This window comes from Hoplias malabaricus, chromosome Y, assembly GCF_029633855.1.
Source record: "Hoplias malabaricus isolate fHopMal1 chromosome Y, fHopMal1.hap1, whole genome shotgun sequence".
Classification (NCBI taxonomy): Eukaryota; Metazoa; Chordata; class Actinopteri; order Characiformes; family Erythrinidae; genus Hoplias; species Hoplias malabaricus.
Window position 1 is genome coordinate 83,591,789 of NC_089820.1, and position 17,121 is coordinate 83,608,909.

Genomic DNA, 17,121 nt, shown 5'->3' on the forward strand with positions numbered 1-17,121 from the left:
TTTCGACAGATCCTGGTGTTATAACTTAGACCAGAAACGTTGGCTTTACGGTCAAATCAAAGGCTGGAAAGAAGCAGAACTCACGACGACTCGTGACCATTCGATATCGTAGGACTCTAGGGACGCACTGATACGGGAATTCTGGGCTGACGATGTTGTCCGATATTATGCGTGTAGATATCTGCCCACGATGACTCCGATGCAGATATATACACAGGAGGTCCTCGGGTTACGTCAGTCCTGAGTTATGTTTCATGGTTACGACACATCTCCCATTTACTGTATAAAGCCTTGTTTCGACGTAAGTGGTTTTGCGTCGTAAACGTTGTAACGTGAACTTCGTGTGTGGTGTGCGCGGCGGAAGAATACACGGTTACGTGGCTTGGGACCGAGGAGGATAGGTGTGAGGATAGGATAAGTGCTTACAGTATGTTATTTACGTATAGTGTGTACGTATGTTCCGACTTACACTGGGCGCAAGGCAGGAACACACCCTGAAGGGGGCGCCAGTTCTTCTCAGTGATTTTACGATGAATTTTTATTAAAAATAAATATACAATTAATATTCATTTCCTACCCAGTAAGCCAAGGAGCCTCGCCCTAACCCTAACCCAGAGTTCAGAATCCAACCTCGTTACCCACACGGTTTCTATAGTTTTACTACAGTACTCATTTTTAGAGCTTCTACCCATTTGTGTCTCGGTAATCAGTCGTGTACACAGTGCTCTCCATCTGCTTTATGTGGATGTTTCTCCACAGTGTTTGCATGTGTACAGTACTGCACCGTTGTCAACTGCTATCGCTAACACTGCTAACTGGGAACAAGCGAACAATAAAAACCTGGGGCACAGGGTTTTCTGAATGTTTCACTGGAGTGTGGTCAGCTCAGGTGTGAGGTCATTCCCAGAGCCAACATCCAACTCACGAGGTGAATAGAAACACAACATTACACTCCATAACTGTAGGGGGAGTCCAGGAGCAAAGATAGAAATCATGTTACATACAGTTTAGTTAGAAATGAAAAATACTGGTTCTTTGTCCTAAAAAATGTCCAGGCCTTGACCTTCAATGTGATGGACGTTGACCCGTGCCTTTTATAAAACAGAAAACCAGTGTCTAAACCCTGTTGTGCTGGTGTTTACGGTGGGTTTCAACCGTTTAAATAAAGGTTCTGACCTGTCTGCAGGAGTGTGTCCGTTGCGGGCGCTGGGGTGGGTGTAGGGCGAGTCTGGGGGGGTGCGATACCCGTGATAAGTTCCCCGCTCCAGAGAGGCCTGCAGTGATGTGATTCCTGTGTAGGAGGGATCCTGATCGTCACTGGACACACCTGCTGGGCTGTAGTCCTGGATCTCAGCGTAGTCTCTCTCTCGTGCCTGACGCTGTCGCAACTCTCGCGTCTTAGCCTGGATTCTATACATACGCAGAGAGAGAGAGAGAAAGAGAGAAAGAGAGAGAAAGAAAGAAACAGGGTGAGACAGATAGAGAGAGAGGGTATATGCCCAGTCATGTTATGTTGCGACGGTAGTAGAAACAACTGTAAAACATGCTAGCTTTTGTGTGATAATTTAAAGGAGCAACCACTCATCTCCACTTAAAATCAGCCAATAATATTAATGCATTTATATATTTTTCTGTGCAACTCCCATGAAAACAGTATAAAACAGAAAAATTTGCTTTGCATACCCTGAATAAAGCAGTTTAGGCTCCACAGAGTGGGTCCCTCTCATGGGTGTGGCCATGCTGATGAGCATAAAGACGACATCTACAATTGCGGGGAACAGCAGTTCTCTCTGGTTTGTTTACGTTCAGAAGCTGCACGTCTTTTAAGATCCTCTCTTGTTTGAACGTGGCTGAAGTTTAAGTTTTTATTCACTGCTTGAAGAAACTAATTTGTAACTCATGTTGCTTAGATTTGTAGCACGTTCAGTCTGTGTTTACTTTCACACAGTTAGTCAGTTATTACCCACTTATGGAGCAGGAATAAAGCAATATCCTCATCTCAGTTTGTGCTTTTCAACATCTGGCATTCTTCCTATTCTCTAAAAGCTGAGAGAGAGAAAGCCCAGTGTAATCGGCCGAGACCCTGATTTGTTTTTTTTGCCATTTACTGACATTAGGGCTTTCGTAAACACATTAGACCGGTTCTGAAGGCGCAAACAGACCGGAGAGCAGCAAATGGTGAGAAATATCTTCTGAATATTTTAAAAAGTCTGGATTAATTGTGAACGTCGCCTTAAAGTGAGAACCTCTGATAGATCTCAGTCCATTAGGTGTCTGTATAACGGCTGTTTCCCAGCGTGCTGTTTTTAAACGTACACACTTTCCTTCTTTCCAAAAACAAAAGCAAATAAACAAAGGCTACAAAAGGCCACTGAGCAATTTGGCGGTAAAGAAATCAGAATTGAAATCAGCCATAAAAATGCATGACTCGTGCCCCACAGATAAGTGCAGTTCAGCGCTCAGTTCAAGGTCAGAACAGACAACACTTATATAAATATATGCAAATATAACCATGCTATTAAAATTAATGAGGGTGCATAAACAATAACAGATAATATCTCAATATCGGTGATTTTATACGAAATAAGAACAAGTGCAAACCCCCACAAAATAACCACAGTGAGGAAGAGTCAGGACGCTGAAGAGCACAGAGTGGCATTAAAGTGCTGTGTGAGGAAACGTTAATTAAAAGCTGTGTGCTTATGACATGCTTTAATTATGATAACATAAGACAGAGAGAGAGATAGAGAGAGAGAGAGACAGAGAGAGAGAGAGAGAGACAGAGAGAGAGACAGAGAGAGAGAGGGAGAGAGAGAGAAACAGAGAGAGAGAGGGAGAGTGAGAAAGAGTGAGTGAGAGAAAGAGTGAGAGAGAAGAGAGAGAAAGAGCGAGAAGAGAGAGAGAGAGAGAAAGAGAGAGAAGAGAGAGAGAGAAAGAGAGAGAGAGAAAGAGAGCGAGAGAGAGAGAAAGAGAGCGAGAAAGAGAGCAAGAGAGAGAGAGAGAAGAGAGAGAGAAAGGGAGAGAGAGAGAGAGAGACTGACAGAAACACAGCATATATATATAAAGACAGCAAGAGTAAAAGTGATGGAATGAGAGAGACAGAGAGAGAGACAGTAAGAGCAGGGGAGAGAGAGAATGAAGGGCAGCGGCATATAGAGGAAGACAGCGAGTGTAAAACTGATAAAATGGGAAAGACAGCGAGATTACGACAGAGCGAGACACACAGAGACAGAGAGAGTGAAGGTAAGAAAGGCAGCTGCATACAGAAAGACAGCCAGAGTAGGAGAGAGTGAGAGAAGGAATGAATCTGGCAGGTGTCTTTTTTTCTGGGCTACTGTACATCTTAGCAGTCTCTCACAGGACAGAAGGCAAAGCAGGAGGAGTTCACACAGCAGCTATTAATAATTCACCACACACTCAATCTCCCAGATATATTTCATCCAAATTTCAACTGCCAACCATCTCCAAACAAACTATATTAACCACTCAGAGCGTGTCGCGCATTCAAACCAGGCATTCGTTTTCATCCAGGGATCTTCTTCCCTCAACTACATTTACCACAGATTCAGAGCAAATCATATACTTTTAATATATTTATTCATTATTTTTACAGCTTTTAAGTGAACGAAGCACTTAATGCCCCAAGTCTGACTGCTCCACGCCACTAGGGGGCAGTAAAACAGTAACTAAACTGTGCAACGTGCAAACAATGGGACACCATTTTGGTTTCGAACTTCATTAACTCATTAAGTCTGTTGCCTTTTACGCTGAAGGCTAGGGTTCGATTCCCCACACGGGTAACAGCACAGTGCTATATGCTACGAGTCCTTGGGCAAGACTCTTAATGCTGCATTTACCTACATGACACACACACACACACACACTTTTCAGCCGTAACTGTTACTGTCCATTCTCTCAGGTCCACTGATGTCACGGAAGCACTTTCTAGTTCTGAACTCAGACGACATGGTCTTTATTTGTTTGACCCATCTGACCCTGCTCTTCAATCCCCAGCTCGACAGGACCCCCACAGAGCAGGTGTGATGTGGTGGTGGATCATTCTCAGCGCTGCAGTGACACTGACGTGGTGGTGGTGTGTTAGTGTGTGTTGTGCTGGTGTAGAGTGGATCAGACACAGCAGTGCTGCTGGAGTTTTTAAACCCTGTTTACACCCCATCTTTGTTGGATGACCTTGTAGATGAGACACTGAAGGGTTAAAGAACTCCTCTACAGTAACATTAAATCATTCTGTAACCTCTTCATCCTGATCTGGGTCACGGTGGGTCCAGAACCCACCTGGAGCGAATGGGCACAAGGCAGGAACGTATCCTGGAGAGGGCAAGGGCTGTGACATGATGGGGTGGTGTAAAAAGTACACGTCCAGAGAGGCTGGGTCTTTCAGAAGTAAAGATGTAGAGGGTTCACCACTCAGTGAAAGACTGCAGGGGTTTTCACTGTGTCTCTGTGGGTTTCCTCCAGAAGTAAAAACCATACTGGTAGGTGTATACTATGTAAATGATGGTTCCTAAACGTACGTTACAGTCTCTTCTCCTTTTTTTTATGTTTTTATTATAGAACTGAAGTCCTGGAGATGAAATTAAATCAAAACTACAGTTAACAGAAGATAGGACAATTATATTTGTTTGAGGGTTCCACCACAGCGACAGTTCTTCTGACTGTGTAGATGTGTGTGTGTGTATGGGTGTTTGTGTGTGTGTGTGTGTGTATAGGTCTGTATGTGTGTGTGTAGGTGTGTGTGTGTGTGTGTGTGTGTGTGTATGTATGTATGTGTGTGTATGTATATGTATATGTATATATATGTGTGTGTGTGTGTGTGTGTGTGTAGGTGTGTGTGTATGTATGTATATATGTGTGTGTGTGTGTGTGTATGTATGTATATGTGTGTGTGTGTGTGTGTGTATGTGTGTGTGTAGGTGTGTGTGTGTGTGTATAGGTGTGTGTGTGTGTGTATGTATGTATATATGTGTGTGTGTGTAGGTGGGTGCGTGTGTGTGTGTGTGTGTATATATGTATGTATATGTGTGTATGTATGTGTGTGTGTATGTATATATGTGTGTGTGTGTGTGTGTGGGTGTATATGTGTGTGTAGGTGTATATGTGTGTGTAGGTGTGTGTATGTATATGTGTGTGTAGGTGTGTGTGTGTGTGTATGTATATGTATATATATGTGTGTGTGTGTGTGTGTGTGTGTGTAGGTGTGTGTTGCCCTGTGATGAACTGGAGCCCGGTCCAGGATGCATTTTTGCCAGGTGTCCCATGGTTCCTTGTGACCTTTGAACCTACCACAACTCCAAACAATGAACTGGTTTCACAACACGAGTGAATTAATAAACAAATGTTCTGTGACAAGCGCAATTTCACAGAATTTATAATTGTTTTACACAATGAGCAAGAACTGTGCCATTTACAGCCCGAACGCAGCAGGTGTGTCCTTCTTTTCACCTTTACATTATTACTTCATAAATATTTATAGAAATGTCACTGAATTATTCTCATTCCTTACATTTTTATTGCTCTTTTTCCACTGTGGAGGACTGCACCCTATTTTCACTTTAATGTTATAAGAACAATTAAGAAATGCTTCTTCTTCTTTGACATAAAACAGCACCGAACTTTCGTCATCTACTTTACATAATGTTATTAAAAGCTTAAAGCAGAGAAGCCGTGGCAGGGCACTGTACACCGTACGCCGTACGCCCCCTGGCTGCTCTGCGTTAGAGGAATAACTGCACGGCCTCTGCCTGGAAATCACTCCCAAAAACATTGTTTGTGACTAAATCTACAAACCCCAGTTAAAGCAGAGGTGACGCAACGGTGGAAACATGCCTCTGTCCCAACTGGCATCAAATAAAAAAATGTAGTTTCATCATTTGACCCATGTTCTTTGTTTTATTTTCAATTAAATACATGTTTTTATAGATTTACACCCCACTGCAGTCATTTACACAGCGTCCTAGTGTTTTATTTCATTATTAATCAGGTTTAAAAACATATGGAAATCAGTAAAACAGCACTCAACACTTTACAACTGAACCGAATACTACTCTGTAAAACACTGTGTGTGTGTGTGTGTGTCTGGCTCTACACAATGGCAGGTGGGATGTCTGGATCTGTGTGAGTTTTTTTAAAATCCATTAGTGGAAAGAACAATCAGACACACATTCCTGCAGATTGACAAAGACACAGACCATTCAATAAAGGCAGGAAGAGAGCAGGGCTTAGGGGTGGTGAGAATAAGAGTGTGTGTGTGTGTGTGTGTGTGTGTGTGTGTGTGTGTGTGTGTGTACCTCTCTTGTTCCTGTCTCATCCTGTGGGTTTCCTCCTCTGTAACTTGCGTCTCCTCTGGCCTCCACTTACTGTTCTTGTTATCCACACGCTCATCTTTACGTAGTTTCCCGAACCTGACACACACACACACACACACACACACACACACAATCATCATCATCATCATCATCTTCAGAGCTCTACAGTGAAGTGCACTAGACTCAATGGCTGCAGAGAAAGAGCACTCCACAGTATTAGTCTAGTGTAGTCAGATCTGATCACTCACACCAGTGTGTGTGTCTGTGTGTGTGTGTGTGTGTGTGTGTGTGTGTGTGCGTGCATGCGTGTTATTGAGAAAACCAAAATATGATCCGAGGCTCGTGCGATACATTGTTTATCACCACTGTGTTACCTCTGTGTGCCGTGATCAGAGACACTACAGAATACAGTAACATTCACTAACCACTCACTGCTTTAACTGTGCACTGTGATTAACACAGAGCCTTAACTGGAGTCTGGAGCCTGCAGTGGAACAAACAGAAAAGAGTGCTGCAGGGGTGTTGTTGCAGTAGCCATCACTGTTCTAATGGAATACACGAGCCGATTGTAGAAAATGAAGAAGAAAAAACACCGCTATTGATCCCCGTAGGGAAACTGCTTCTCTGCGTTTGACCCGTCTGTGGTAGTGAACACACAAACACACACTAGTGAGCAATTCCCAGGCAACTTCCGGACCTGGGAATGGAACCAGGGACCCTCTGGCCTCAAGTGTGACTCTCGAACCTCAAGGCCACAGGCTGCCCCCAATACACACTGTGTTCTGTGTTCCTCACAGCTCTAGGTAAAAAGTGCAGAACTAAATTTGTTGAAACAGAATATAAACAAAACAATAATGTCATTAATTATGTATTTAGTGACTATACAGTTGCATTATTCAATGGGATGATAATGAGAGCTAACACTGGTCTTGTGTGTTTACAATTTATAGTGAAGGATATTAGAACGGCAGTATAATCTCAGTGTGTGTGTGTGTGTGTGTGTGGGGTGAAGGTCTGTATCTGGTGTATCTGCTATTCTTGTGACTGCATTAATATGGTGAATGGCTCTCTGACACAGTGATGCATGAGACAGGCTTCTCACACACACACACACACCCCTCCAATACACCCTACACACACCCTGAGAAAAACTCCTCCAGTCTCCCTCGCTCTCTCTGTTTCTGACAGCCTCCAAAACACTCCATTGACTCTCTCGAAAACTTTCTGACACACACTCAAACTTCTCCTCCAGCTCAGAGAGGAGAACATTCATCATCCTGTGGCCTGCGCTGGTTAATATTCTGGAGAGAAAACGCAACGATATTCAAACCTGCAGCTACGTGACAAACAAGCCCACATCCACAGAGCCATTCCACACAGACCCCTCTCTCTCTCTCCCTGTCTCTCTCTCTCACACACACACACACACACACACACACACACACACACACACACACTCACAGTAATGCCTATGGGCTTCCCTATACACTCCCACTGTCATAAACAAAACATCACATTTCCCAAACAATAACCTCACAGGAGGAGAGGGCGGCCTTATTGCAACGTTGTAACGAGATTTTATTCCAAGTCAAATTTATTCCAGGGCTATTTCTGCTGGTCCATTCCTCATAAAACAAAGAAATACACAGTAAAGGGCATCAGTCAGTTTCAAAACAGTGTATATATCCTGAGCTGGGGATATGACAGTGATAATATTTCAGAATATCTAATGAGATTATCTCTTCACGCCACAGAGAACTGAGTGAACGTTAAGACAAAGAGGAAAGCAGCAGATCCTGCGATGATCAGATATCCGCCTGCAGTTTAACGCTGGAAATAAGCAGACAGAGTTGGACAGCATTCTAGAGATCAACATGATTATAGTAATATATCATCTCTGTCTGATAAAAGACACATATCTCCTCAGGAGCAGGAAAAAACTATTTCTCAGAGGGTAACAATAAAAATAAACCACAGATAACACCATTTATACCCAGTTCATTCATTCACTGTCTGTAACCCTTATTCAGTTCAGGGTGGTGGTGAGAGAACACACCACACTCCTCACAGACAGTCACCTGGAAGAAACCCACGCAGACAGAGAGAGAACACACCACACTCCTCACAGACAGTCACCTGGAAGAAACCCATGCAGACACAGAGAGAACACACCACACTCCTCACAGACAGTCACCAGGAGCTGGACTCAAACCAACAACCTCCAAAAACACACGTTGGTAGATGGATTGGAGACTCAAAAGTGTCCATAGGTGTGAGTGTGTGTTGCCCTGTGAAGGACTGGTGCCCCCTCCAGGGTGTGCTCCCGCCTTGCACCCAGTGATTCCAGGTAGGCTTCGGAATGAATGAACGAACGAACATGCCCACATTTAACACGTGTAAATAAGTGAAAACCGTTAAGAATGGAGATACGTGTTTATAATCGGACTCCTTTGTCTGAATATTTACCTGAACATTTCTCCAAGACCCTTCAGCACTCCCTTCTTTCCTTTGTTCTTCTCCTTCTCCTCCACCTTCTTTTTCTCCTTCCCTCCTTTCTCTTTCTTCTTGTCATTTGCAGTCTGGGTGCCATTGGTGATCTGTCGCTCGGCAACAGGAAGCGGCGTGAGGTCAGCTATCGTAGAAACAGAGTCTCGTCCAGATCGAGAGCTTTCTTCTGTGTCTTCCTCCACTGCGGGTCGACAGAAGGACACACACAAAAATAAAATAATAATAAATAAATAAATCAGTCAATCAGATAATTGTTTCCTTGCATCTCCTCAGTTGCTCATTTCTTAACATTTCATAACTAGAGACGACCTGCTTAAAGCTTTCAGAAAAGTCTAAAGGCACATCGCACAGTTCTCACACTGCTCTGGTTACATTTTGTTCCACGCTTCTTCCAATTTTTTCCACAGCTCAGTAACTGCAGTGGGGATCTTAACCATGGCTTTAGATAAAGTAAACTTCTAGAGGCTCTCAATCAGGTTCAGACCAGGACTCACTTCATTACTCCACTGTTCTCAGCTGCAAAAAAGGGATCTACATTTTGACGAGAGGCATGAAGCTGGCTGTCTGTTTGGAAAATGTTTGCAGGGAAAGAACTGCTTGTTGCTGAAGGATGTTCTTATAAACATTAGATTGCACCTGGCCATGTAGCTGTATGGGGGGGGGGGGGGGGGGGGGCAACTCCTGCTTCCTCCTCCAAACTTAACAGAGTCTTCACACACTTTGGGTTCAGTCTTTTCTCACGATGATGAATCACGCTTCCCATAAGCCCCCAGTCATTTAAACCTGCTCTCGTCACTAAAGTGAACCAGTTCTCCACACGACTCGCAGCAAACATTAGCTTAGACCTTTGATTCTTCGTGTGGATGAGAGCTGTGGTTACTGCAGAACCCTCTCTGTACGCTTTCAGCACTGAGCTGGTGAGCACTTACCGCTGCAGTGTGCAACCAATTCCCTGCTGAGAGTCTCTGTACCGTGCTGCTCTGTCACACACACATCTTACATGGAGCAGCACCTTAACATTGTTTGTTTTTTAGTGCGTGAGAGGTTTGTAAAGTTTCAGGACGAAGAGAACGATCACGTGTCTCAAGGTTCGAACAAGCCTTTGTCGCCAATTCAAGAGATTTTACTTGGACTGTTATGTTTTCACATGGTGATAAATCAAAGCACACCAAAATACGTCACAACACACCACGTGAGAACGTTCTCTTCGCTTATTGGTCAGATCTCTTTGGCGGCGGGAGCAAGAAGCAGCTGGAGAGTCCTGCGTGTTTCTGTGCAATTTAAAAGAGCACAAGGTAGTAATCTGCACTTTTATAGCACTGATAATTATCTGGGCATTATACCATCCCATAATGTACAGCACCTGATATTTGGGTCGGATCGAGAACGAATCACATTCTCACCTCAAACTAACTGCTCCAGAGTTAGTTTGGGATCGGACTGAGACCTGCTCTCTAGGGTCTGGGAGCGGTTGCTTTGGTCTGTGATTACTGCGTTCACACCTGCACAAACGAATCACACCAGAGGTGTAAACGAACCAGAGTCAGATTTAACCGAACTATAAAGCGCAGGTGTGAAAACGCCCCAAGTGTTGCCAGATCAATGCACATACAGTGGAACCTCTACTTACGAACTTGATCCGTTCCGTGACCCGGTTCGTAAGTGGAAAAGTTGGTTTCTCGAGTCAATTTTCCCCCATTTAAAATAATGGAAAAGCAATTAATGCGTTCCAGCCCCCGCCCCGAAAGTCACCCTTTTTGCACTGATATATGTTTACAACACTCTCAAATTAGTAAAAAAATACATGTAGCGTTACTAAAAATAAAAGAGAAATACAGTGGAAACAGTAATAAATGACTGACTGGAGGAGTAACACAGGCACTGGCTGTATGACGGGAGGTGGGGGGGTGGGTGGAATAACGGAGAGTAGGTGGTGAATGTGGGGAGACGAAGCGTAGATACGGCTTAACTTAGCACGAATTTCAGTGTCTGCTATTTACACTAATGCTAAATTGCTAAAGCTACAATGTGCTAATCTTAAAAGCTCACTCAAGTCTGGGGGCGCTGGGAGACTCGCCTATTGGGGTCAGTGGACATTTCCAGCCGCTGGCTCGGAGGAGGCTCGGGTTCGTTTCTAGAGTCGTGGTTCGTTGGTGGAGGCCCGGTTCGTATTTTGGAAAGTTCGTTAGTAGAGGTTCCACTGTATTATCAGATAATTAAGGAAACAGCTAACATCTGCTTTCAAATTTAAAACGATGATATAAATAATTTTATAACAGAATATAAAAGTTTCTATTAAATTCTATTGAAGTGAGGGCAACTTTACACAGAGACGAGCAGTGACTCTGAAAAAGCAGCTCCCTGGCTTGTACTCTAAAGGGTTTTATGCTAATGAGCGTTCTGAATGAGTCATTTGATCTGATTTGAAGCTTGGTTTCAGGAACTGATGTTTTCACTTGTTTTCTTGAATTTAAAAAGCTTAAAAGCCAGTTAAAGCCCTACATTACAATGCAACACAACCCAAAGTCTTACTTGATTGGTTACAGTAAGTAGTTCACGTCAAACACAACCCCATCCTTTAAAAGCCTCTCTGCTGATCGTTCAAATATCATCATCTGTGTTCTATACGACCATCTTCCACACGGATCAGAGGAACGTCTAACACTGGTTCACTCAGAATTCTCTTTGAAATAAACAGAGAAAAGAACATTTTAATAATGAACCGATGCGATGTTTACGTACGTATGTCCATGGCCTCTCCTTCGTCCTCATTGGCTGCTGGTTTGTCATATGATTTGTCAATAGCTGCTCTGAAACTCTCGTTGCAGCCCCGCCCTCGGATGATGCGTGGGCGTGGCCTGTGGAAAGGGAGGTCCCCGTTGAGAGTTGCCTCGGCCACCGCGGTCTGTAAGCTTTCCAAGGAGCTGGACTTCTTCAGCCCCAGAGACGGTCCGACGTCACGCGATGAAGAACCTGTGAAAGAGACACAGCTTTAAACATTTATTCACAACCTTTCCTCTCTCTGGCATCAATCTCTCTGGCCCCATGTTCTTTCAGCAGCTTTAATAAGAACCTGATGCACAAAAGCTGAAATACACAACTTTGGAAATCTGGTTTGGCTCCAAACTACAATGATTTAGTTTTTCTCCTCTACAGTCCACAGTATAAAATGTAAATAAACTCCATATAAAGTACGACAAACTACACAAACGTCTCCATTTATGTTCAGTAAGATGTTTTCTTTCCACAAATTTCCATAGAGGAAAAGGCTTTATTATTATGTCCATCTCCATTTACATCGCCTTGAAAATATACATCTGGCCGTGTCTGAGGAATATTCAAAAATCCACAGCACGGTTAATATTCGTAGAACATGCTGGAAATGACCGGCTTAAGATAACCACAGAGCAATGGCATTCGTGGAATCGCCCAGATGGAGGGAAAACACCATCTAGGTGTGTGTGTGTGAACTGCTGTATGAGGGAAGATGGGGTTCTGAATCGAGGGCTGAAGATAAATGAGTAAAAAGGGAGGACAGCACAGAGATTGCAGCCATTCATTCTAATCAAGCCTTGGCAGTCCTACTAATACCTGTCAACACACACACACACACACACACACAGAGAGAGAGAGAGAGAGAGAGAATCTTTGCAAAATGTATGATGATTTGAATCAACTGTTACTTTCTTGATTTCAGATTTTTTTTTTTTTTTTGTGAACAGCTGAAACTGGAACTACTTCCGGAAACATACATTAAATCCAGTCTCATCTTCAAAAACATCTCCGGCAGCAGAGTTAGTCACCATCTCATGCAATAACTTTGTTTTTTAGGGTATAAATGTGACGTGTAAACCTAGTAGAATGTTGCACTGTGGTGCAGCAAGGTGTGTCTACATCACACATGAGGTTGTTGTTTCGAGTCCCGCTCCGGGTGACTGTCTGTGAGGAGTGTGGTGTGTTCTCCCTGTGTCTGCGTGGGTTTCCTCCGGGTGACTGTCTGTGAGGAGTGTGGTGTGTTCTCCCTGTGTCTGCGTGGGTTTCCTCCGGGTGACTGTCTGTGAGGAGTGTGGTGTGTTCTCCCTGTGTCTGCGTGGGTTTCCTCCGGGTGACTGTCTGTGAGGAGTGTGGTGTGTTCTCCCTGTGTCTGCGTGGGTTTCCTCCGGGTGACTGTCTGTGAGGAGTGTGGTGTGTTCTCCCTGTGTCTGCGTGGGTTTCCTCCGGGTGACTGTCTGTGAGGAGTGTGGTGTGTTCTCTCTGTGTCTGCGTGGGTTTCCTCCGGGTGACTGTCTGTGAGGAGTGTGGTGTGTTCTCTCTGTGTCTGCGTGGGTTTCCTCCAGGTGACTGTCTGTGAGGAGTGTGGTGTGTTCTCTCTGTGTCTGCGTGGGTTTCCTCCGGGTGACTGTCTGTGAGGAGTGTGGTGTGTTCTCTCTGTGTCTGCGTGGGTTTCCTCCGGGTGACTGTCTGTGAGGAGTGTGGTGTGTTCTCTCTGTGTCTGCGTGGGTTTCCTCCGGGTGACTGTCTGTGAGGAGTGTGGTGTGTTCTCTCTGTGTCTGCGTGGGTTTCCTCCGGGTGCTCCGGTTTCCTCCCACGCTCCAAAAACACATGTTGGTAAGTGGATCGGAGACTCAAAAGTGTCCATAAATGTGAGTGTGTGTTGAACTGTTAAGGACTGCCACCCTCTCCAGGGTTTGTTCCCGCCTTGTGCCCAGTGATTCCGGGTAGGCTCCGGACCCACCGCTGCCCTGAACTGGATAAGGGTTACATAGTCTTAAACAAAAGGGGCTATGATGAATGCAAAGAAGAATAAAGGCAAGTTTTAAGAGAAGTTTTGAAGGATGAGCGGATTCTTAAGGCCTGGTCAGAATGAACACTCCGAGTCCTGGTGTAATATGTGGAATTATTTATTATTGACCTGAAAGAGACTTCTTTATGAACCACACAATGGACTGAACAAAAGCCTGCGTTAGTTGCCATGTTTCATCAAGAACTTATAAAAATGATTGAAGCAAATGAACTGATCAAAAGTGTAGAACAATTGACAGACACTTGTTATGTTCGTGAAAACAGTAGAGTAATTACTAGCCTCAAAATTGTAGCGTGAGGCACAGAGGTAAAACAAAACCGTAGGCAGATTAGCAGTCGAGCTGTAAACTGGGTGGTTCTGACCAAGGTTTAGCTTTAACAAACACCATTTGCATATAGAGCATATAGCTCTAGCTACATACAGATTAGCTGGTGTCTCCTGGCTCTCTATCCACGCTTATCTCTTGGAGTGCAGTGATTGGACTGGCCTCCCATTTAAATAATGCTAGCTTTGCTAAGAACCCTATCAGTGTCAGCGCAGAGCAGATAGCGCTCGAGAAGCTCTGAGAATTATTCAGGTGTTTAGCTGAATCAGCCTCGAGTTCTTTTAATTTCTCTGTTTCTCAATTTCAGGGCAGTGTCTAATGTATGTGCCTTTTTTCTGTCTGAGAAAAGCTCATCACTGCACAGATCCTGCGCCAGTCTGAAACAGTTCATATCAGGTTGATTGTATCAGAAAATAACTCCGCCGGTGACCCAGGTTCCAGAGGACACAAGTCTAATGCCGTTTTTCCATTGCGTGGTACCTACTCGGCTCAGCTTACCTTCCCTTCAGCACGCTGTTCAGCCCTGGTCCCTGGTCACTTTTCGTTTAGCACAGCTTCCCTGCTAAATATAGCTGAGGATGTCGCAAAAACCCAGCTCTAATAGGAGTTTCAGGATTTGAAATGCACAACACAGGCAGTAGTAAAGTTAAGAGCTGTTTACTTGGTATATATTTGCATGTTGGGTTAATTTTTGGAAATTTATTATTCATTCATTCATTCATTGTCTGTAACCTTTATCCAGTTCAGGGCGGCAGTGGGTATGAAGTCTACCTGGAATCACTAGGCGCAAGGCAGGAACACACCCTGGCGCCATTCCTTTACAGGGCGACACACACTCACACCTACGGACACATTTGAGTCTCCAATCCACCTACCAACGTGTGTTTTTGGAGCGTGGGAGGAAACCGGAGCAACCGGAGGAAACCCACGCAGACACAGGGAGAACACACCACACTGCTCACAGACAGTCACCCGGAGGAAACCCACGCAGACACAGGGAGAACACACCACACTGCTCACAGACAGTCACCCGGAGAAAACCCACGCAGACACAGGGAGAACACACCACACTCCTCACAGACAGTCACCCGGAAGAAACCCACGCAGACACAGAGAGAACACACCACACTTCTCACAGACAGTAACCCGGAGGAAACCCACGCAGACACAGAGAGAACACACCACACTCCTCACAGACAGTCACCGGAGGAAACCCACGCAGACACAGAGAGAACACACCACACTCCTCACAGACAGTCACCCGGAGGAAACCCACGCAGACACAGGGAGAACACACCACACTCCTCACAGACAGTCACCCCGAGGAAACCCACGCAGACACAGAGAGAACACACCACACTCCTCACAGACAGTCACCCGGAGGAAACCCACACAGACACAGGGAGAACACACCACACTCCTCACAGACAGTCACCCGGAGGAAACCCACGCAGACACAGGGAGAACACACCACACTCCTCACAGACAGTCACCCGGAGGAAACCCACACAGACACAGGGAGAACACACCACACTCCTCACAGACAGTCACCCGGAGGAAACCCACACAGACACAGGGAGAACACACCACACTCCTCACAGACAGTCACCCGGAGGAAACCCACGCAGACACAGAGAGAACACACCACACTCCTCACAGACAGTCACCCGGAGGAAACCCACGCAGACACAGAGAGAACACACCACACTCCTCACAGACAGTCACCCGGAGGAAACCCACACAGACACAGGGAGAACACACCACACTCCTCACAGACAGTCACCCGGAGGAAACCCACGCAGACACAGGGAGAACACACCACACTCCTCACAGACAGTCACCCGGAGGAAACCCACACAGACACAGAGAGAACACACCACACTCCTCACAGACAGTCACCCGGAGCGGAACTCGAACCCACAACCTCCAGGACACTGCAGCTGTGACAGAGACACTACCTGCTGCTATTATTATCAGAAACTTACCCCCTAACGTCAGCTAATTCTAATTCTACTGAGAAATGCTCTTAAGTGAGATAGACTGTCATGGTAGCGGAGGTGGAGTTGTAGATGGACACATAGGCATGGTCACTTTAACAATAGTTGGTGTAGCGCAGTGGATAACACCTGCCTTCTGTGCAGTAGACGGTTCCGGGGCCCCGCCCTGGTAAGTTCAACATCTGTAACATGATTCAAACCTTAAACTGTTCTGAATAAGAGAGTCTGCCAAACGGCTGAACGTAAATGTAAATGTCATCCAAAACAAGTTCAGACAATTGTGGGCGAAATCTGAGAACTATGTGCAAATAGATTTAACAGAATAAGTCAGAACGCTGACAACTTCCCGGCCTCTGCCTGTTGCACCTGAGCCAATCACAACAAGACGAACGCTTTCCCGTCCAATCCCCAGCCACCTGGACGGCCTTAAGACCCAGATCAGTCAAATGCTATTGGTCATTAGCTGGTGAGGCCAGAGGAAAATGAATGTCACTGGGTGAGTAATGTGTCCAGAGAGCAGTCTTTCTCACTCATCTGTGCTAACGCTCCACGAGCCATTGCAGCTAAGCCAGAGTGAGAGAACATGTCAAAAGTGAGAGAAAGAGAGATGCCAGAGAAAGCAAGCTCAGTGCGTCAACGAAAACACAGGGAAATCTGTTAAAACTGCTGTTCCAGATGAGCGGGGCTGAGATTGAGTAAGAGACAGAATCTCTGGCAGGGGAGCTTCTGGGAAAATAAATGTATCACCATCTTCAGAACGGCGCAACAGCGAAAAACACCCAGGAAGTTCATTAATCCCTGGTACAGATGACTACAGGATACTTGTGCAATGGAAGGAAAAGCTCTTCGTCAATAACTCGCCATGGGAGCTAGCATACGACCATATGCTGGGAACATTATAATGCCGGTAATAATCTAAGCCTGGATCACTAGGAATCTAGTGCCTAAAGCCTCACAGATCCTCAGATTACTCAAAATAATCTGGTAACCAGTAATATTACGTTTTCCACTGAATGGAATCTACACTCTTCGACTCGACTCTACTCGCTTTTTAGTCCTCGGTACCTGGTTCGTTTTGAACTACTCCAGCTTCCTGGAAATGAATCCAGTGACAACCCAAAAGATGGGCTTTGGAAAACACAATCCTTTCATCGGTACCGA

At 45.1% G+C, this 17,121-nt stretch overlaps 1 protein-coding gene across 3 annotated transcripts in view; it reads right to left on the reverse strand.

The window, feature by feature from the left end:
* Positions 1–17,121, reverse strand: part of LOC136677833 (partitioning defective 3 homolog) — a 160,105-nt gene that overhangs the window by 48,269 nt on the left and 94,715 nt on the right. For all 3 annotated transcript variants that reach the window (XM_066655498.1, XM_066655497.1, XM_066655496.1), the window contains 4 exons: positions 11,577–11,807; positions 8,793–9,015; positions 6,309–6,422; positions 1,177–1,410 (listed from right to left, as the gene is read on the reverse strand). In XM_066655498.1, the coding sequence (XP_066511595.1) occupies positions 1,177–1,410; positions 6,309–6,422; positions 8,793–9,015; positions 11,577–11,807 (802 nt within the window). The remainder of the gene's footprint in view (positions 1–1,176; positions 1,411–6,308; positions 6,423–8,792; positions 9,016–11,576; positions 11,808–17,121) is intronic.